At 39.2% G+C, this 22,051-nt stretch overlaps 1 protein-coding gene across 1 annotated transcript; it reads right to left on the minus strand.

Annotated features, from left to right (window-relative positions):
- Positions 1–2,055: 2,055 nt before the first annotated feature.
- Positions 2,056–21,775, minus strand: LOC101713975 (uncharacterized). Its single transcript, XM_004874707.4, has 4 exons — positions 21,492–21,775; positions 8,370–8,496; positions 8,125–8,185; positions 2,056–7,450 (listed from the first exon to the last, which is right to left on the minus strand). Exons 1-4 carry the CDS (start codon positions 21,492–21,494, stop codon positions 6,220–6,222), a joined length of 1,422 nt encoding a protein of 473 aa, XP_004874764.1. The 5' UTR covers positions 21,495–21,775; the 3' UTR covers positions 2,056–6,219.
- Positions 21,776–22,051: the final 276 nt, after the last annotated feature.

The following is a 22,051-nucleotide window of genomic DNA, read 5'->3' on the forward strand; positions in this document are numbered from 1 at the left end:
TTTGAAAGATTATTTAACATTAACATTTTATAGACTATAAACTCAATTCAAGAGCCAAGGAAGAGATAGTGTTTTCAGCAAACAGCACTAAAACACCTGGTATCCATATGTAAAAAATTAACCTTAACCTGTTATTTCCATACATGAAAATAACTTCAAGGGATCTATGAACCTAAATATGAAAGCCTGGAAGTATAAAACTTTAAGAAGAAATTATAAGGGAAAATGTTTATGAATTCAGGGTAGGCAAGAACTACGTAGTATACAAAAGACATGATGTATAAAAGAAAAAAATTGATAAATGAGATTCCATCAAAATTTAGAACTTTAGGGCCAGGGATTTAGCTTAGTGGTTCTGCCACCTGCCTTGCAAGTGCAAGGACCTGAGTTCGATCCCCAGTACCAAAAAAAACAAAAACAAAATTTAGAACTTTAAATGACATCATTAAAATGAAAAGTAGTCCTTAAACAGGCCATATTTACAATGCATATAACCTATGACCAGAATATATAAAGAATTCTTAGAGCTCATTAATAGACAACCCAATTAAAAAAGACATAAGATGATAAATAGCCAGTATAGCACAAAGAAAGGTGTGCAACTCTAGAGTCAGAAAAATACTAATCAGTACAATAACAAGGTTGAATTATACACTCATTAGGGAGATGAAGTTAAAAGTTTTAAAAGCCTTGTCATGACTTTTTCTTTTTGTTGGATTCTCTCCCTTTGCATTTAATTTGTCACACCCACTGGATTCATTCTGCTGGGTTTCCTGGGGTTGTGATTCTCATTATCTTTTCTAGGGTATTGTCTAAAAATTTTGTGGAGTGCTGGTTTGATATTCATGAAGTTCCCGAGGTGCTCTTTATCCTGAAAGTATCTTATTTCTCCATCAATTTTGAAAGATAGTTTTGCAGGGTACATCAATCTGGGTTGGAGGCTGTTTTCCTTTAGGGCTTGAAATACATCACTCCAAGCTCTTCTTGCCTTGACAGTTTGCATTGAGAAGTCTGCTGTGATTCTGATGGGCTTTCCTTTGTATGTGATTTGTTTCTTTTCTCTCACTGCTTGTAGAATTTTGTTCTGTTGGATTTCTGAAATCCTATTATATGCCTATGTGTAGATTTTTTTTTGATCAAGACTAGCTGGAGTCCTATATGCCTCACTTATCTGTAGGTCAAGTTCTTTACCCTTCCTTGGGAAGTTTTCTGCCATCACTTCTGTCAACAGTTTTTTTATGTCATCTGCACTCTCTCCTCTTTCTTCATTGACTCCAGTCAGTCTTATGATATTCTTCTTTGCATCGTCTAGCAGCTAATGGATTGATTTCTCGTGTTCCTTTACAATTTTAAAGCAATTTTCTTTTCCTGGTCACTAATTGCAATCTTTTCTTCTATATCTGAAATTCTATCCTCACATTGTTTCATTCTGCTGTGCAGACTTTCGATAGAGTTTTTAATCTCCTGGAAATCTGTTTGCATCTGTTTTATGGATTCCACTTGTTTCCTATGTTGGGATTCCATCATGTTCCTCAGATCCTCTATTTTTTTTATGTGTCCTCTCTACGTTAATCATGTCTTGCACCATGAGCACAATCTTTGCTGTTATCTGAGTGATTATTTCTGATTTCATTTTTCCCAGATCCTCTTTTGTTGCCAGTTCCAGGTGGTTGAGTATCAGATCGTTCCATCTCTTTTCCCTTTGGGGTTGCTCTAGGTGATCCAGAAGTCTGTTTTTGAGGCTTGTTTACATGTCTTCTCATTTCCATGGGGGGGGTGCTTGTGGTGCCCACGTGGCTCACCTTCTCTGCCCTAGTAGCTTGGGATGGCAGTGGGGGAGCTTCCTTCTGGGTGCTGGGACCAGCTCAGCTTCTCTGCCCTAGGAACTTGGGATGGTGGCAGGGGAGCTTCCTTCCGGGCTCCAGATATTCCTTGTTTAACAACTGAGTTCTGTTCCTGTGACTAGGTTGTTAATGAATTGGGTGCTAAATGAGAAATTGCATATCATATGTACAACATTCAGAACAAAAAAAAAAAGATCAAAGGAAACTCCAACTTGATGACTTGCTTTTATTTGCATAACTCTTCCATGTAGTGCTGTAATGTAAACAGAACATAAAACTGTACTACTGTACTGAACAGTAGGCAAAAATTAATGTATAAACAAGGTGTACTGTAGAAAAAGATGAGGCTCTATAAACAAGATGTACAAAACTATACAAAAAAAGGGACAGATTGTATGTCCAAGCAGTGCATCTTAAGTCCAAACAGCGCACCTCCACCACAAATCCTAACAGTTGTTGAACAAGTATGTCATTAAATGAGGAATATCTGTAGCATCATATTCCTTTGGTTGAAAAATTCACTTTAAATATTTGTAAGGCAATTCTGGTGTTGTTAAACTCCCTCAGTTTTGACTGAGAAGCTTTTCTTCTCAATTTTTCTTTTTTTTCCGGGTACCAGGGATCAAACTCAGGACCTTGCACTTGCAAGGCAGGCACATTGCCACTGAGCTAAATCCCTGGCCCTCCCCCTCAGATTTTGAAAGAAAGTATTTCTAAGTATATTTTTCTTGATTTTTTAAAATTTTGGGATTTTGAATGTAGTGTCCCATTCCTCTCCACCTGGGAAGGTTTCTGTTGAAAATTTGTTGATACTGTTATGGAGTTTCCCTTCTATGTAACAAGTTGCCATTCTCTTGCTGCTTTCAAAATTCTCTGTCTTTAGCATTTGGTTCTGAAGTGTATTGGCATTGGTAGGTCTCTTTGAATTCGCCCTCGTGTCTTCTGGTCTTCCTATGGATTTCTACTTAATTCCTCATACTTGGGACACTGTGTTTTTTCTTTAATGTTTTATGTCACTTTCTCTACTCTACCTTTGCTGCACCAATAATAGCTAAGTTGCTTCTGTTGATGGCATATCATGACTCCCTTAAACCTTCTTTCATACTTTACACTCCTGAGATTGGATAACTTCCAGTGACTAGTCATCAAGTTCACTGATCTTTTCTGTTTGTTCTAGTCTGCTGTTGCAACCTTATATTAAAATTTTCACTTAAGCCAGGTGTGATGGCACACACTTGTAATCCCAGCACTCAGGCGGCTGAGGCAGGAGGATTGCTGCAACTTCAAGGCCAGCCTTGGCAACACAGTGAGTTCAAGGCCAGCCTAAACTACAGAGCGAGACCTTGTCTCAAAATTTTTTTTCACATTAGTAATATCATTATTAAACAGATTTCTCTCACACATATGTGAAGCACACACCCTACCACTGAGCTATATCCCCAGCATGTTTTGATATTTAAAACTTTCTACTGGAAGAGTAACAAAATATCACATATCACCTGTTTTAAAAAGACAATATTACCTAGTAAGGACTTGACATAAAAATGATGCTTATATTTAGTAAAGTTCTAGATCTAAATACCAATGCAGAGGAATGGCTAGAACATATTAAATTACATGTAAAGGGCCGGGGATTTAGCCCAGTGGTTCTGCCACCTGCCTTGCAAGCGCAAGGTCCCAAGTTCGATCCCTAGTACCCAAAAAAAAAAAATTACATGTAGGGATGCAATTAGCAATTTCTAGACTAAAATACTCTACAGAAAGAACCCAATTTGTTTTGTTTTTTGTGCTAACCTAAGCAGAGTGATGGTGAGTAGACAAATGCAGTGACCACAGAGCTATGACACTTGGTAATCAGGACTGCAGTGCTGATTGTTGACTGCCTTGATAGGGAACAACACAGCATGGGTGGCATAGTGCATTAGTCATTGATATCTAGGGGATAACAATGTTTATGCGTGAGAAAGGATAGCAACATGTTAGTGAAAACCACAGAGGGCTGTGCAGAACAAGGCGAATGCTCATCAAAACTTGTTGGTTCTCACCAAGGAGAATTTCAGTGTAATACTGAACCAGCCAACAAAGAGCAATTAGTTAAAATCAAGAGGACCTTGAGGATGTTTGGTCCATTACATTTGTGTCAATGGTTTCAACAGTCTATTGATCACCTTACTAATTACGGATAGATAAGTAACCCAGAAACACTGGAACAGTCAAAACCATAACATTACTAGACAGGTGAGATAGACAGCAATTTATAATACACACTCATAGTCAAGTCCTATGCAGGCCCACATAGGGACTGCCTTCAGGAGAATACACAGTGAGCAAAAGGTTAATGGCATATAGTATCAAGAATGTGAGCCGGGCATGGTAATGCATCCCTGTAATCCCAGCAACTCAAGAGGCTAAGGCAAGAGTATTGCCATGAGTTCAAGGCCAGCCTGAACTATATACCAAGTCTCTTGACTAAAAAAAAAAAAAAAAAAAAAATGTGAGGGGGCTGGGGATTTAGCTCAGTGGTGTTGTGCCCACCTCGCAAGGGCAAGGTCCTGAGTTTGATCCCCATTACCGGAAAATAAATGTGAGAAGCTCCTTGGTTCCCACAGGGTGATGTGTTTGATTCCGAATCATTCTTTGGCCTGGGAGGGAACATGAACACATTATACTAGAGGCTATTAAACTTTACAACTATTCTATAATGCTATAAATGCTGTGTACTGCAACAATGATTATATACATTTTAATTACAAATCACATAAACTTATCCCAGAGAAGCAATATTGTTTTCACATATGAAAAAACCAACATAGGGCCGGGGATTTAGCTCAGTGGTGCCACCATCTGCTGAAAGCACAAGGGCCTGAGTTCGATCCCTGGTACAAAAAAAAAGAAAATATTCCATGTAATATACATGTCTATCTCCAGTGAGATGAGAGAAATGAAGGTATATACACTTCCATATACTCCAGGGTGTTTCTCAATAAGTTCTTTCAATAAAACTGGAAAAACAGATGGCCCTACCACATTTCTTGAATTGATGAAGATTTCATCCAGTGTAAGAAAAGCTTTACCACAGCTCTTTTGCTCACAGGGATTTTCTGTAAGTCCTTTTGTCTTGAAGAAAACTGCAAAAGTTTAATACTACCCCATTCCTTATTCAGTTTTTATTCCTGTATGAGTCCTTTAGTGCAACAGAATAAAACTAGAACTTGTGAATCACTTGCCACATTGCTTTCATGAATATAGCTTTTCACTATGGATTTTTTTTTTTGCAGTAAACACTGATTTGTCAGGAAATTGACAGTAAGCAATTATTTGTCACAAGGTTTTTTTTATATTCACACCCAAGTCAATGAGAAAATTCTGAAACAATTTCTTCCAGAAAAAACATTCTAAGTTTGGCACTAAATTTATCTTCACAATTATTCTCCTACAGTAGGCAGAATATTACTATTTCCACTTCATATCTGAAGAAACTGAGGCTCAGAAATTAAATAATTTTCCCAATAGTATTGTTAGCATAGCTAGAACTCAATTAGGTCTGTAGACATTTTGGTTGGTGTTCTAATTACTTGACTCAATAGTATCTCCAACTATGGCTATTTTTATGGTTTTGAAAGGTACTAGGCAAATAAAATGTATTTCAACATTCCTTACATTCACAAAGCTTGTCGCAATTGTGAGTACTTTCATGTATAAAACAAGAACTGAAATGTCACACACCCAGAGGCTTTTATTTCCAAGGTGAGTACAACCAGCTTTGAAGGAAACTGAGAAAATGGAATGATTACCATAGCTTTTACATTCAACTTTTTTCCAGTGTCAATGCATTCGTGCTTTTGAATGTGACTAGAAAAAATGAATTTATCACAATCTTTGCATTCAACATGATTTTCACCATTATAAATGTCTTACTTTTCTCCTTGCTGGGACAAAATACCCAACACCCAAAGTTAAAGGAGGAAAGGTTTTTTTGGCTTATAGTTTATAGAGGTTTCAGTCCAGTCGGCCAGCTCCATGGCAGGGTGGCATGGCAGAAAGGCATTTCAGAGGAGAAACCGTCCACAGCAAACAGGCAGGTTGAGAGCACATTAGCCCTTTTTGTCCCTTATATTTATGTAGGCTACCCACCCTAGAGCAGGTATAGTAGCACTCACACCCTTAATTCTGGCCAGAACTATACCAAACCAATCAGTAGACTGATTTAGTAATCAGATACCCTTGATCCCAGCACCACACCCTCTAGATCCAGCCACCTCTGAAAAGCCCCATGACTGCATGAAGCTTTGGGGGTACATCTAGACACAAGCCATTAAGTTTTTCATGTTGATGAAGGGAATTGTAATAAAAGGCTTTACCCCTACTGCTTCCATTAATACTCTGTAGTATGAATTCTTTCATGTTTTCTACGGTTGGAGGATGTGGAGAAAACTTTACCACACTGTTGGCATTCATATGGCTTCTCTCCACTATGAATCTTTTCATGTCTTCGAATGGAACTGATACATGTGAAAGCTTTACCACATCGTTTGCATTCGTAAGGTTTTTGCCCACTATGAGTTTTGCGATGTCTTCTAAAGGAACTTCGATGACTGAAGGCTTTACCACACTGGTCACATTCATAGGGCTTTTCTCCAGTATGTGTTCTTTCATGCTCTTGAAGTGTTGAGAGACATCTGAAGCATCTCCCACATTGTTTACATTCATGGGGCTTCTCCTCCGTATGAGATCGTTTATGACAATGAAAGGAACTAGAAACACTGAAGGTTTTCCCACATTGTGTACATTCATAGGGCTTCTCTCCAGTGTGAATTCTTTCATGTCTTCTTAATAAAGAGGGAAAATCAAAGACTCTCCCACATATCTTACACGTAATAGGTTCATTTCTAGTGTGTGTTATCCTGTGTCTTTTAAATTGTGTGCCAGAATGAAAGGCCTTACCACATAGTTTACAATCAAAGGGCTTTTCTCCAGTATGACGTTTTTCATGTATAGAAAGGTAATGTGAACCACTAAACAACTTACCACAGTATTTACATTCATATGGCTTCTCTCCAGTATGAATCCTCTCATGTATTCTAAATAAACTAGGGTACAAAAAGACTTTCTCACATAACTTACACTGAAAAGGTGCCTTTCCAGTATGTGTTACCATGTGTACTTTGAAAGCTGTGAAAGAAATAAAGCCTTTCCCACACTGTTTACATTCATAGAGTTTCTCCCCAGTATGAGCTTTTTCATGTCTTATGAGTGAAAAGGGGAAAAAAAAGGGTTTCCCACATACCTTACATTTAAAACGTCCATTTCCAGTGTGTTTTATCATGTGTCTTTGAAATCCTGAGTTACTAGAGAAGGACTTATCACATTGGCTACATTCATAGAGCTTCTTCCGAGTATGAAATTTTCCATATCTTTGAACAGAACTGGAATAAGTTAAGGCTTCCCTACACATACTTTTATGTTGCTTTCCAGTGTGAATTACTATGGGTTGCTGAACACTTGTGAGAGAAATGAGAGATTTCCCATGTTTTTTAAATTCATAAGGCTTTTTTCCATATTCATCACTTTTGTATACTTTGTGTTCAGAGTGAGGTATGATGTGCCTGTTAAGAAATAAACAACATATGATGAGTTTACCACACATATTGCATTCACATAGCTTTACTCTGGTACATCGAGATTTGGAATCTTGGGCCTGGGATTTAGCTCAGTGGTTTCGCCGCCTGCTGCGCAAGCGCAAGGACCCAAGTTCAATCCCCGGCACCAAAAAAACAAAAAACAAAAAAACAAAAAAAAAGATTTGGAATCTTACTGAAATTTTCTCCACATTAACTACCATCTTTACATTTATAAAGTCTCTACCTTATGACTTCTGTAAAAAATGACAAGCATATTATTAACTGTGGGGTTATTAGTGATTTTTTAAACATAGTAACACTTCTTAAGACTTATATTACCACTAACATCAGGAAAGAGTAGGTTTTATGACATGTCCACGTTGTTTGAAAGTAAATGGATTTTGACTAATGTGCAACTGACTTCCAATAGCTATTGTCAAAATAGTGATAGCCCTAGATGCAGTTTCTTAGTTCTGGCCAGTCAACTATTTTGAAAACACTGAACATATGCTACATTGAAGTATATATTTAAGTAAATTTTTTCTGAGAATAAAAGCATATGAAGTTGTTCTTACATGCTGTGCTTGTTTCCTTTACAAAAATATGAAATGCTAAAATATGTTCAAAGAACACTCCTTCCTGTTCTGAATATAAATTACCTTAGATTTCTCAAAGCCCTTTTGTTCTGATCTTCAATGTTCTGATCTTCCCATTTGTTTCCTAAAATGTAGGCATAGAAAATCCTTATGAATTATTTTGAAGAAATACTAGGTTCTAGGTGAATTATATACTGCAGTCATGGCTGATTTATTCACAAAAGTATTCCCTTTTCACACTCTTCACAGTTGACCAAAATAAACACTTCTTTTCTAAGTATGAAGTAAAGAAATGGTGACATTCTTGCCTATAGAAGCCAGGTTCTTGAAGACTTCCAGCATCACATCTCTGTAGAGAGTCTTCTGGGAAGGATTCAACAAAGCCCACTCTTCCAGGGTGAAGTTCACAGCCACATCCTCATAGAACACAGGATTCTGAAACATGCCACATATGTGGTGAGGGCTGAGTGAGATTTGAGACACTAGTAACCAATACTCAGTATGTAGATGTTCACATGATTCTGTGATCTCCAAACATTTCTTCCATGATATGGCTATCAAAATTTACTCTTGACCTGTATTCACAACTATTCTGGCACTAGAATTAAATTATTCAGAAAGCAGCAAAAGACTACAAACACCCTTCTCACTGATATGATCCCAGGAAGTAAAGTGTGTTCTTGGATCTTCCCTATCTTCTCTCCAGTGAGTACATCTCTAATACATGCCATAACAAAATCCTACTAAGTACTATAAAGAGAGCTAATATAATAACATCTGGCAGTACTAATCCCTAGAAATGTCTGCTAAAAAATATGGACCTTTGCTGGCTTCAGAGAATTCAGCATTTCAGAGGGATCCCAATAATCTAAGCAATAAGAATAACCTGGTATGGCTAATATCCAAAGTATATTCCAATTTTCCTTCTAAAATCCTATTGTTTGCTTCCACTTTCACAGCAATGCCTAGAGCATTAATCTGGTCACCAAATATTCTTGACACTGAGTTCCTAATGAGCATTCTTAGCAAACAGTATTTCATGCCTGTTGTCATAATTTGTTAATTGGAGATCAGATGAGATGCTGTGTGATTACAGGAAAAGAACATTTGGAAGTTTGCCAGTTAGGTAGTCCAGACAATATTTAGCCCAATACCAAATAAGACCAATCCTCAATAAAGAGGACAATTAGAAAATTTTTATTGTTTTGTGTTAAACCAGCATGAATAAAGTGAAATGCTTTGCGTTCTTAGAAAAAAATTCAGTATCACTAAGATGGTACCTCTTCCAAATGATTAATTTCCAAAAGACTTCTTAATCAACAGAAACTACTTTTGCAAACCTTATAGGAATAATGAATATTTAACAAATTCCATGCCCCACAAAATTTCCTGCCTAGATTGAGGAGTAAGGGTTGAGAAGAACTTATGAAATAAATCATAACCAAACAAAATCTAGGATTCTTAAAAATGAGGTTAAATGACAGATAAAAAGAATGATTTCCCTTGTTCTACAGCATACCATCCAAATACCATCAGAATGCATATGTAAGAGCACAGCACAATTGAAAGAACTGTATGTCCTAGATTTAATTAAAGAGGTACTAAGAACACAACAGCAGATTTAGCAACATCAGTGAGGTAGACAAACGTAGAAACACACATAGGGATGAGTCATAAAAAAATACAAAATCTGCACAAAACTACAGTTTTAGATTGTCAGAGTAGTCAAAATTCCCCAACAATAAAAAAAATGACAAAATACTTTTCTGATGAAATCTACATAAAGCAGATCTTCTTCCAATACTTAAAAAAAAAACTGAGGAGCAAAAATTTCCAAACTCATTCTATAATAAGGCCAAAATTATGCTGATACAAAACAAAGAGTAGACCAGGAAAAAGAAAAACTAGAGACAAATATTCATTATGATTACCTATGCAAAAGTTCTCAAATGCCAGCAAGCCACACTTGCAGTTATATTTAAGGGATCATACACCACAACCAGCAAGTACAAGGAAGGAAATTTAAAACATCAGAGCAAAAATCAATGAATTTAAGACTTAAAAACATACAAAGAATCAATGAATCAACGAGTCCTTTAAAAGGCTATAAACAAAATGGACAAACCCTTACCCAATCTTATCAAAAAAAGGTAAGATCCAAATCAAGGCAATCAGAAATGGGAGAATCACAATGGACACTGCTGAAACTACTTTGAGAAACTACTCCAATCAATTGAAGGATCCAAGAAAAAAAAGGGTATACATGCCTAGATACATATGAATTACCAAAAGACAACCAAGATAAAACTGAATAATCCGATAATAGCCAATGAAACTGAAGCAGTAGTAAAAGACAAAAAAACTATAAATTAAGAAAAGCCTATCACCTGATGGATTTACTACTGAATTCTCTTAAGAATTTCTGGGAAGGTCTAATACCAATAGTTCTTAAAACTCTTTAACTGAAAAAGGAAAGTGGGTCTGGAGTTCAATCCCTGGCACCCCCCAAAAAAACAAAAACAAAAAAACAAGGAAGGAGTATTCACAAAGTCACTCCTGAAAGCATTGCTGCTTCCAAAGCCAGAAAAGGACTCAACCAAAAAAAGAGATCTACTGGCCAAACACTTTAATAAACATAGATGCAAAAATCCTCAGCAAGATACTGGCAAAGAGAATGCAGCAAGTCATCAAACACATAATTCATGACCAAGTAGGCTTTATCCAAGGGATGCATGGATGGTCCAACATAAGACAAAAATCACATGATCATCTCAATAGATGCAGAAAAAGCCTTTAACAAAATCCAATATCCATTCATGATTAAATACCCTGAAAAGGGCCAGGGATTTGGGTCAGTGGTTTCGCCGCCTGCTATGCAGGCTCAAGGATCCGAGTTCAAAACCCGGTACCAAAAAAAAAAAAAGAAATAATTCATAGAATTTATGAAAGCAAAAGGCTATGTCACTCAAATGTTCAACTGCAATGAAACAGGGCACTTCTGGAAGAGGATGTGAAACAGAACCTACATCATGCCAGAGGAAAAGGCACTGCAGGTTACAAGACCATGAAGGACAGAGCAGTGTGCAGATGCAAGTGCCAATTTGAAGATTAAGCCACTACTGGTGTACCATTCTCAGATCCCTGGTGCATTCAAGAAACAGAATAGTGGAGTGCTAATGCGAAAGCTTGGATCATAAGGCAATTGCTCGTGGAACGGCTGCACAAGATGTTCATACCTACCATTAAGAAATAATTTTCTGGGCTGGGAATTTAGCTCAGTGGTTCTGCCACCTGCATCCAAGTGCAAGGACCCGAGTTCAATCCCCGTTACCAACTCCCCCCAAAACAAAACCCCAAAACCCCCAAAAAATAACACATATGGTTTAAAATGGATTAACATTTACATGCAACCTTATGGGGAAATTTGATTCAGTTCGTGACCAATTCAGTTAGAGACCAGATTTGTAGAACAGATTAAGTTCATGAACCAAGGTACCACTGTATGTCCAGAAAAAAAAAGTCAAATTATCAATATTTGCAAATTATACGATCCTTAACATGGTTGATCCAAAATACTCCACCAAAAGACTTCTAGAATTAATAATCAAATTCAGTAGCATGACATGATACAAAATCAACACACAATAATCAATAGCATCCCTGTACACCAATAAACAACTCCCCAAGAAATATATTAGGAAAACAGTACCACTCACAGTAGCACCAAGAAAAATTAAATACTTAGGAATTAACCTAACCAAGGAAGTGAAGCAACTCTACAATGAAAATTACAGTACTGATAAGGGAGATCATAGTGGACATCAGAAAGCGGAAACATATCTCCTGTTCCTGGATACGCAGAACCAATAATGTCAAAATGGCCATACTTCCAAAGTTGATAATATAGATATAATATAACCCAATCAAAATGTCAACAGCATTCCTCACAGAACTAGAGAAAATAATCCTAAAACTCACACAGAACCAGAAGAGACCTACAACAGCAGTAGGAATCCTGGGCAACAAGAATAAAGCAAGAGGAAAAAAAAAAAAAAGAATAAAGCAAGAGGGCCAGGGATTTACCTCAATGGTTCTGTCACCTGCCTCACAAGCCCAAGGTCCCGAGTTCCATCCCTGGTACCAATAAATAAATAAATAAATAAATAAATAAATAAATAAATAAATAAGCAAGAGGCATCACAATGCCAAACTTCAAGTTATACAAGGCTACAATAATAAAAATAGCATGGTACTGGCACAAAAGTAGATGTGCAGATCAATGGAACAAAACAGAGAGTGGAGAAACAACCCCAGGAACATTTAACCATCTGACCTTTGACAAAGTAGCCAAAAACATGCTGGAGGAAAGACAGCCTCATTAATATATGGTGCTAGGAAAATGACAATCAACACACAAAGCCCATATCTCTCACTACGTACTAAACTAAAAATGGATCAAAAGTCTAGATATTAAATAATCTGCTATAAATAGGCAAAACTCTTGAAGACACAGGCGATGGCAAGAACTTTCTGAACAGAACCCCAATTGCACAAGAAGTAGTATCAAAAATTAACAAATGAGATCATTTCAAATTAAAGTTTCTGTGGAGAAAAAGAAACAACCAAACATAGTAAAAGGACAACCTATGGAATGGGAAATCTTGCCACCTATTACTCAAACAGAGGACTATACCTAGAATATATAAAGAACTCAAAAGAACAGACCCCCCCCAAAATAAAAGACCCAATCCAAAAATTAAAAACTGAAATTAACAGATACTTCTTAGAAGTCCAATAGCTAATAAATAAATGAAAAAAGATTCAATATCTCTGACCATTAGAAAAATGCAAATTAAATCACTGAAATCCCACCTTACTTCAGAAAGAATAGCTAGCATCAAGAAATCACATAATTACAAATGATAGAAAGGGTGTGGGGGAAAAGGAACCCATTCACAACAAATACTAAAAAATATTAAAAGTAGGCTCTAAGAACATGGAAGACTTAAAACAGAAATGAGTAACAGAAACACAATTGGGACACATCCAAGTAAATGGAGGTTAAATCACAAAGTTGTCAATACTACATGAGTCAAAGGAACGTCTCAAAAAAAATTTGTGTATCTGAAAGCAAAGCCCATCTTATTAAAATTTGTGGAATACATCACAGGCACTGCTTCAAGGGAGATTTAAGGTATCAACTGCATACATTAGAAAAGAACAATCTAAAACGATCACTTAATACTCCACATTAGGAGATTAGAGAGAGAAGACCAAGGTAAATGTAGATCAAACAGGAAAATAACCAGAGAAAATATCAATGAAACTACAATCAGGAAATCAACAGACAAAACAACAATACCAAAATCAGGTTCTCGGGCTGGATTTAGCTCAGTGCCACTGCCTATCTCACAAGCACAAGGTCGAGTTTGATCCCTGGTACAAAAAAAAAAAAAAAACAGGTTCTCTATAAACATTAATATAACTGAAAACCTAAACTCATATTAAGAAAAACAAGGCAGAAAAATCACTGACTAGCAATGAAAGCAAAATAGCTATTAATCCTATGGACATTAAATATAACCATAAAAGAATATTATCAAGAATTACATGGTCAAAAACTTGATAACTTAAACATGATGAATTCCATGGGAAAAACAATCTATCAAAACAAACACACAAAGAGAAAAAAACAATATAAATAAGCCAATATGCCAGATGGGGTGGCACATGCCTGTAATCCCAGCACTCGGGAGGCTGAAGCAGGAAGACTGCTGCGAGTTCAAGGCCAGCCTGGGCTGCAAAGTGAGTTCAAAGCCAGCCTGAATTACAGACCAAGACCCTGTGTCAAAAAAAAAAAGGAAGATGAAACAATAGGCCAATATATATTCAATAAGTAGAATAAGTAAATGACAGCCCCCAAAAGAAAAAACTCAAGATATCTGATTGGTGGATTCTGCAAAATATTTAAGAACTGACACCAATTCCCTGTAATTTATTCTATACAACAGAAGAGGAATAAATACCTCCTAATTCAATCTATGAGACCTATGTTAACTGATTATCAAAACCAGACAGATACACTATTACTAATAAGAAAACTACAAATCAAGTACAATGGGAAACCAAATGTAAAGACCAGGACCTGGGTTGAACTCTCCTTGGGACACGGGGGAAGGGATAGCAAACACCACCCCTACCCCACCCTCGTGCTAGCATGACAGCAACAAACAGCTGAAGTCTGATTAAAGAATATACACATAGGGGCTGGTGGTTTAGTTCAGTGGTGCCGCTGCCTGCCTCACAAGCTCAAGGTCCTGAGTTTGATCCCCAATATCAAAAAAAAAAAAACAATGTATACACAGGGGTGCAGTCTGCAAATTATGAGAAACTAATGAACTTTCCCTGACCCCTGGATCACGTGCTTCTTTCTTTCTTTGTATGAATCTAATAAAAGTGAGGGGCACTGTCAGTTCAGGGCTCTTTTGTTCACTAGAGGTAGAGTCCCCTGGCCCCTCTTTCAGATTTTGTTTGTGGTTTTGGGTTGGTTTTTTTTTTGGTACCAAGGTTCGAACTCAGGACCTTGCACTTGCAAGGCAGGTGCAATGCCACTGAGTTAAATCCAGAGCCGTTATGTTTGTGGTTTTTAAAAAAAATCCTTGTCTGCCCACTGGGTCAGGAATAAACTCACAGGCTGGTTCCTACAAAGTACTCTCATAATTATAAATGCAAAATTTTTCAACAAGTATTAGCAATTCAATTCAAAAACTATATTAAAAGATTTAAACACCACAATCAACAGGGAATTATTACAGGTATACAATGCTAGTTTAAAATATAAAAATCAGGGAGCCAGGCATGGTGGTGTACACTTATAATCTCAGGAGGCTAAGGCAGGAGGATCACCCTGAGTTCAAGACCAGTTGGGGCTACATGGTGAGTTCAAGACCATCCTCATCTACAAAGTAATGCCCTGCCTCAATGCCCCCCCAGAAAAACTTTTAGGTTGAACACAGGATTTTTACTACAGTAAAACTATTTTGTAGGATACTATCATGGTAATACATGACACATGCAATTGTCAAAAGCCATATAAATAATGTACTGGAGAAGATTGAACTGTAATATAAAGGATGGACTTCAACTAGTAATAACATGTTGTTTCACTACTATCATCATCATCACACGCAGTATATTAGTTTATTAACTGTAACAAATATACTATAGAAATGCAAGATATGAAAAACAGAAAATTATAAGCTGAAAAGAAATAGAGTTTGGTTATATTCTCTATAGCACATCAATTTTTCTGAAAACCTAAAATTGCTCTGAATAACAAAGAAGTAAATAAAATACCACACCATGGAAAATCCATTAGTGTGCAAACAAGAAACCATACTACATACTACATAATACCACTTTTGTTAAAAATAACAAAAACTGGAATAAAGATATATAAATGGTTACAAAACTATAAAGAAAAGCAAGAAAATTATGATTAACAATGCAGATTCCACTTGGAAATAAATAAGATAATTTGGCCTTCAAAATAACTTCAATGTGGTAATAGAGTATAAAAACTTCTTTCCCAAATTCTGCATTTGGTTGTCATTAAGTAAATGTCCTCATTATAGCATCAGTTGATGGTGCAATTGCTTTCTGTATTTTCTGCACATGTAATATTTGTAGTTAAGTTTGCAGAATTAAACTCAATATACAAATCTCAGTGTATTTTAAAAAGCTATTCAGGGCCGGGGATTTAGCTCAGCAGTCCTACCACCTGCCCGGCAAGTGCAAGATCCTGAGTTCAATCCCTGGAACCAAAAAAAAAAAAAAAAAAAAAAAAGCTATTCACAATGTTGTAATTAAGCTTTTAGAACATGTACATGAACCAAAGCTCTGGGTCTGATCTCCAACAATGCAAAACAAATAAACAGGTGAATAAATACATAGCTCATTAAAACTAATTTTAAGTCCTATAATATGTATACTGATACAAAATGATTATAAGATACACATGAAAGATATCAAATAGGTGCCACTGCCTGTTTCACAAGTCCAAGGTCCTGAGTTCGATCTCCAGTACCAAACAAACAAATCAAAAACAAAAAAAAATTCTCAAGCCAAAGATTTAGCTCAGTGGCACTGTGCCTGCCTGGCAAGCTCAAGGTCCTGAGCTTGATCTCCAATACTGGGGGAAGAAAAAACAAAAAACATATATATATAAAACATATTATATATATATATATATATATATATATATATAAAAACATAGATCAACATCAATGGTCATTCAAGAGATGCAGATGAACACAGCACCGAGATTCCACCTCACCCCACAAAGAATGGCTGCTATCAAGAAATTAACCCATAACAAATGCTGGCAGGGTTGTGGGAAGAAAGGAATCCTTCTCCATTGTTGGTGGGAGTGCAGACTGGTGCAACCACTGTGGAAATCAGTGTGGAGATACCTCAAAGAACTAGGGCTGGAGGTCCCATTTGACCCAGCTATTCCTCTGTTGGGTAACTTCCCAAAAGAATTAAAAGAATCATACTACAGCAATATATGCTTACCCATGTTTATAGTGGCACAGTTTGTAACAGCTTAAACTTGGAAACAGCCCAACTGCCCATCAACTGGAGACTGGATAAAGAAAGTGTGCTTTTTTAATAAAATAGAGTAGTACTTAGCCATAAAGAATGAGAAACTAGAATCATTTATAGCTAAGCGGATGCACATTGAGGCCATACTCTTAAGTGAAATAAATAGGTCACACGTGTAAATACTGAATAGTTTCTCTGGTGTGAAAAACTAAATGTGTAAATTGAAGGACCCTAGTTAGCAAGACAGACTCCATATTGCTGCTGAACGACCCACCTGCCTGCCCTTTAGATGAACTCAAAAAGAGGAAGCTTAGAAACCTCCTCCCCTTAGAGAGTCTCTTAGAAACAACAATTAATCAACTATTGTTTTACAAATGTTCTAACAACAGGATGTTCCCCTTCTGTACCTTTGGCTTGCTTTGTTAGTTCTATCCCACAGGGGGGCCTAGAAACTGCTGGCCTCAAAGGTGTATGAAATATGTTAATCTCCCCCCAGTCAGGGCTCGGGTCCGATGCTCGCTGGGGTCCCAGCTGGTAATAAACTCCTGTGTGGATTTAATATCCGTCTCTGGTTGGTTCTTTCTCACTGGGTGCAACATAAATAAGAATCAAAATGTATAATTGATATTGTGAATTAGAAAGAAAACATCTAAAGGAGAAGGGGAAGTGGGAGGGATAGGGGAAAGGAAAGAAGGGAAAAAAAATAGGAGAAAAGGAAAAAATGGAAACAAAGTCTTTGTAAATATGGAAGGGTGGAGGGGGTGAATGGAGGGCAGGGGAATGGGGGAAAAATAAGAAACAAGATACTCATGTAAAGGTACAAGATCCAAATGATGAATGTAACTATATTGTATACCTAAAATGTACCAATAAACTTAATGGAAAACATAAAATAATGCACAGGAAAAAAAAACATATATAAAATAAAAGGTCAGCCAAATATGTGCTCTTCAAAAGAACACTGAACTTCCAGTCGTTCTGAGAAAGACAACTTACTGCAGCTTTTTCACTAGACTGTGTGAAGATCATAAACTGTGGAACTTTATCCTTGCCTCTCCTCTCCTCCTCCGGGGCTCCCCATGTGAATGGACTGTGACCGTGGCCGCTCCTCTCACGGGCAGCAGCCCCCCCCCCCCCCCCCCGACAACGCGGCCCGGGCCTCAGAAGGGGGTAGGGACAGGGACGGCACAATGCTCAATTTTTTAAAATTACAGTAAGACACATTGCCATAACCCCCCTCAAAATTCTCCTCACTTCAATGAAAATTCTTCATTTGCTGCAGTAGTAATTGAAAAGATATCTTCTCTGTTTATCTTTAGTAGCATTATTGAGTCTAGAACATGGAGTTTTATTCAAATCACTCAAAAGATAAGATTTCAAAAACTTTTATATATACTTATGGGAAGCAAAAAAAGTGAAGTTTTAAACAAGGGACATAAAACTAGACCTTGATTCCTTTTGAAATCCACTTTCTTAAATATGTCAGCTTCTTATGCAGTTCTGAAGAAATAAATTTCACATTACAGAAAAGGTGGGGCTCAAATAGGTGAACAGATCATTTCAAGGTGATAAACACAGAAACGGAAATCACAGAAAGGAATACAGAAGGTGGCACTGAGGGAACACAGATAACAGGGACGCACGATCATCCGATCCTCTGGGACATCTTCCCACCCTGATCTTGGTCACAGAAACACTTCGTGGTCATCCTCCCAGAAGATGACAGGGAATGACTCAGTTCACCTTGCTTTTCATATTTTTGCACCACTTACCTGGGGTGGGTTTCCATTTCCTCTGGAAGAGCTTTTCTCTCTTCACAGCTCTGAGAATGCCAGGCGCAGGAGTCATTTATAACCTGGCCCTCCACTACAGCATCTGACTGGCTATCAATGTATCCCCAAGCAACAGGAACTGGGTGGGGGTGGGGGTAGCTAGTGTCCCAAAGAGCTAGCTATTTAAGGCCTATTCCAAGAGGCTGCTCCCAGCCTCGGGTCTTCAGCTGGTTCCCTGCAAGGCTCCACCTCATACCTCACATTGCCCTCTAGGAGTTGATGCTGGGCCTGAAAATCATTACACTCTAGGTCGTGTGGAAGCTGTGGGTACCCTGTGCTAGTCCCAGACAGTTCTCAAACCCAGGACCAGGAAAATATAAGACAATGGCTGAAGACACATCACCCTGCAAAGTTTCCAAAAGGGAACTTCAACCCAAAGATATTCTGGTTAGGTATCTGCATCTAGGGAAAAAAAGGGAAGAAAGACACAAAGATTGTTTCAAGACAAGAGCTGAAGTTCTCTGAAAAAGAGGTGTCTGTTAAAGACCTTGCAGACTGTGTGGCCTAGTCTAACTAGACCACCACTGATTGTGGAGAGATGGAATTTTCTAAGTCGACAGCCAGAATGATGTTGAGCTGTATTAGGCCCTGTAATAACCAATTAACTTTTGTATATGACCAAACATTCTCATAACTGAAAGACAGACTTATTGAAACATATCAAGTTTAACACACTTGTAGCCTCAAGTAACCCTAAAGCTGAGAATGTTATAACCTCAGAGGTTGGGCATGGTGACAAATGACAGTAATCCTAGCTGCAAGGAAGGCTAAACCACAAGGATTGAAAATTCTGAGGCCAAATGACAGCTTACCAAAATAAAAGTAAAAAGGGCTGGGGATATAGCTCATGGCAGTGTGTTCCTGGATTTGACCTCATCTTGCAAAAAAGTCTGGGATGTATAATAGATTTCCCCACTTTTGTACAGCCTGCCTACATAATGACTTTCTTTTGTTCTCTAACTAGAGAAACTCAAGCAACCTTTCCCAGGGCAGAACACGTCTCTCAGGATAATTTGAATCCATGTTCTCAGGTCATGGTCATTCCTATCTGGGTGAAAGTAAAGTATTTTCTGCTCACACTTGCTAATGTCCTTAACTGCAGGGGGGAGTTGGCATTTTAGAACGCAAAACAGAAGTGAAACATGAGAGATTTACCTCCAGCCCTAGATGGAACTAGGCTTCAGGTCCTCCATTCTGCTTGCTTACATTTATGAGACTTAAGGAAAATGGAGAAGCCAAGAAAAGGAGAGAAAGGGACCCAAAGAACCAGCCTCTGCACATGAACCCCATTACCAGACCCCAGACTCCCTAATGAACTTGTCTTCCGAGCACGCTCTGGGGGATGCAGGGGACTCCCTAGTCACCACCAGGACCTGACAAGTCGGAGACCTGCTCTGACAGGACCAGAGGTCCTACCCAGATCCTTAACACCCTAAACAAAGAACTGAGTAGGGCACCGGGAAGGAGCAGCAAGGTCAAAGATTTACTTGAAAGAAAAAAAGAAATAAAGGCACCCTCCACAGGGTGGGATCGGGCCAGTGAGGACCAGCTGAGGATTCTGAGCATTAAGTGTGGTACTGAGGTTTGACCGTTGCCAAAGACCAGCTTGCCTAGGCCCCTTACCCAGTGGAGGGGCTTCTGACCTTTGATGGCACTGAAAAAACTGTCAAGGAATGCAAAGCAGAGGGTAGGAGTCACACCAGCATCGTCAATGACATGGTCGTTATGGCTGGGCTGGCGAGAATCCTGGGGCAAGTCCAGAGACTTCTTCCGTGTAGCTAAGTTACCTGGTTCCACTGTGTTCATGTAGGCAGCAAATAAGACATGAGCCAAGGGAGAGGGGAGAGGACCATCAGGACCAGCTTGTCCTAATCTGAACTGGGACACAGAACACAGCCAATCAGAAAGGGACCTATAGCAGAGAGGCGACTACAAACTAACCACAGGACAACTACAGACTTTCCTGCTCTCTCCGGATGCATGAACAGTAGATCTGATCCTCCAGCCCAAATTAACACCTCCTAAATACAATCATTAATTAGCATGTCATACCTAGGCACGGAAATTCGTAAATCTGACTAAAAACTGATGCATGATGGGAGGAAGGCACATGCGCAATCCAAAACTGAAAGCCAACCCAGGGCGCTTAAAGAACGTACAGAGGGAGGGCTACCACCCTACGAAGGAAATCAGAGGAAAATAAAAGGAATCAGTAATACAGAAAAATTAAATCTTAAGACCCCAGACTCCTATATTTGCCTGCTTCTGCCTCAGAGTGCCAAACCCCATAACCCCTCCCAGTAAGTGTTTTGTACTTGCCTTGTAACCACAACACATTCCTGTTAACTTCTATTTTGTACCCCAAACCCCCTAGCCTCAGAGAATAACAACACCTGCTGAACTTCTGCCTATGTAAAATTTCTCTCAGCTTGCCCCTGGCCCATCGCAACCTAAACTGGAGTATATAAAACCCTCCCTTCCCCAAAGCTCGGGTTCAGAATTCGGAGTGGTTAACTCCGCTGGGCCAGGCGGCTGAATAAAGCTTGGTTTTCTCCAGCTCTTCGAGTGACTTTCAGTTGCTCGTCTCCTGAAACCTAAAATTGCTGTAACGCCTGGGCAAAGGAACTCAGGGTCGCTCACTCTTTCGGCGACCCAGTTTGCCTGCCAGCGGTATCTAACTTCTACAATAAACTCTTTGGCGTCCTAAAAGCAACACTTCGCTGGCGCATGGTCTCTCACTGGTTTGAGGGACTGAGGTGGATCAAGTGCCTTCTTGGATGCCAGGGGCCGGGAGTCCGTGGAGCTGGCTGAGGGAACTTGCAGCCCTGGACGTCCCGGTCCCGGGCCAGGCTCTAACTGAGAGCGTGGATCTGGTCCCAGGACGCAGCTCCGGCCGGCCCAGAGCGCCTGGAGGCGGGGGAACCAGGGGACCCGCGCGGGGCCGCGCGGCGGGGACAAGGGGACCCCAGGGTTCCCGCGCTCGCTCTCACTCACCATCTCGGGCTTCCGCGGCGCCCTGGCCCCTCTCCAGGAACGTGCAGCGCCCGCCAGTGACAAGACGACAGGGACTGGGCACCGTACGCCAGCAGCCTGAGCACGCAACGGAGCCAAGCTGCTGAGGAAGAAGCCGCGAGGCTGCGGAAGCCCGCCCCTTCCGCCCCAGAGCCGGGTCTGATTGGACGGCTCTCCAGAGCCCGTGACGGACCGCTCCGGGGCCCCGCCCCCACGGAGTGAGGGACCGGGGGCGTCCTCCAGCCTCGGCTCCTGGAGGTGGGGACAGTCTGCGGCCAGACTGCGCCCGGCAGCGGAGCGGAGACCCAGGGGCAGGAACGGTGCGCGCGGCGCGGCCTAGCGAGCCAGCCTCCGTGAGGGCAACGGGAAACGCCGAACGGCACCGAGGACCTGGAGGCAGAAAGCTGTCTTGTTTGTTTTTTACTGGTAAAATTTTTAATAAAAATATATTTCTTAGTTTTTTTATTTTTAAATTTTATTTATATATTAATTGGTACATTTTAGGTGTAAAATACATTTACATTTATCACTGAGTGTTTGTA

This window comes from Heterocephalus glaber, unplaced genomic scaffold, assembly GCF_053883595.1.
Source record: "Heterocephalus glaber isolate CG9 unplaced genomic scaffold, H.glaber_assembly_v1.0 deba00001466, whole genome shotgun sequence".
Lineage (NCBI taxonomy): Eukaryota > Metazoa > Chordata > Mammalia > Rodentia > Bathyergidae > Heterocephalus > Heterocephalus glaber.

Excerpts from the sequence above, each read along its gene's own strand:
- LOC101713975 (XM_004874707.4), bottom strand. Across the intron at positions 8,186-8,369 it reads CAAGAACCTGGCTTCTATAG|GAAACAAATGGGAAGATCAG; the intron begins GCAAGAATGTCA and ends CCTACATTTTAG. Across the intron at positions 7,451-8,124 it reads AGGGCTTTGAGAAATCTAAG|GCACATCATACCTCACTCTG; the intron begins GTAATTTATATT and ends ATTTCTTAACAG.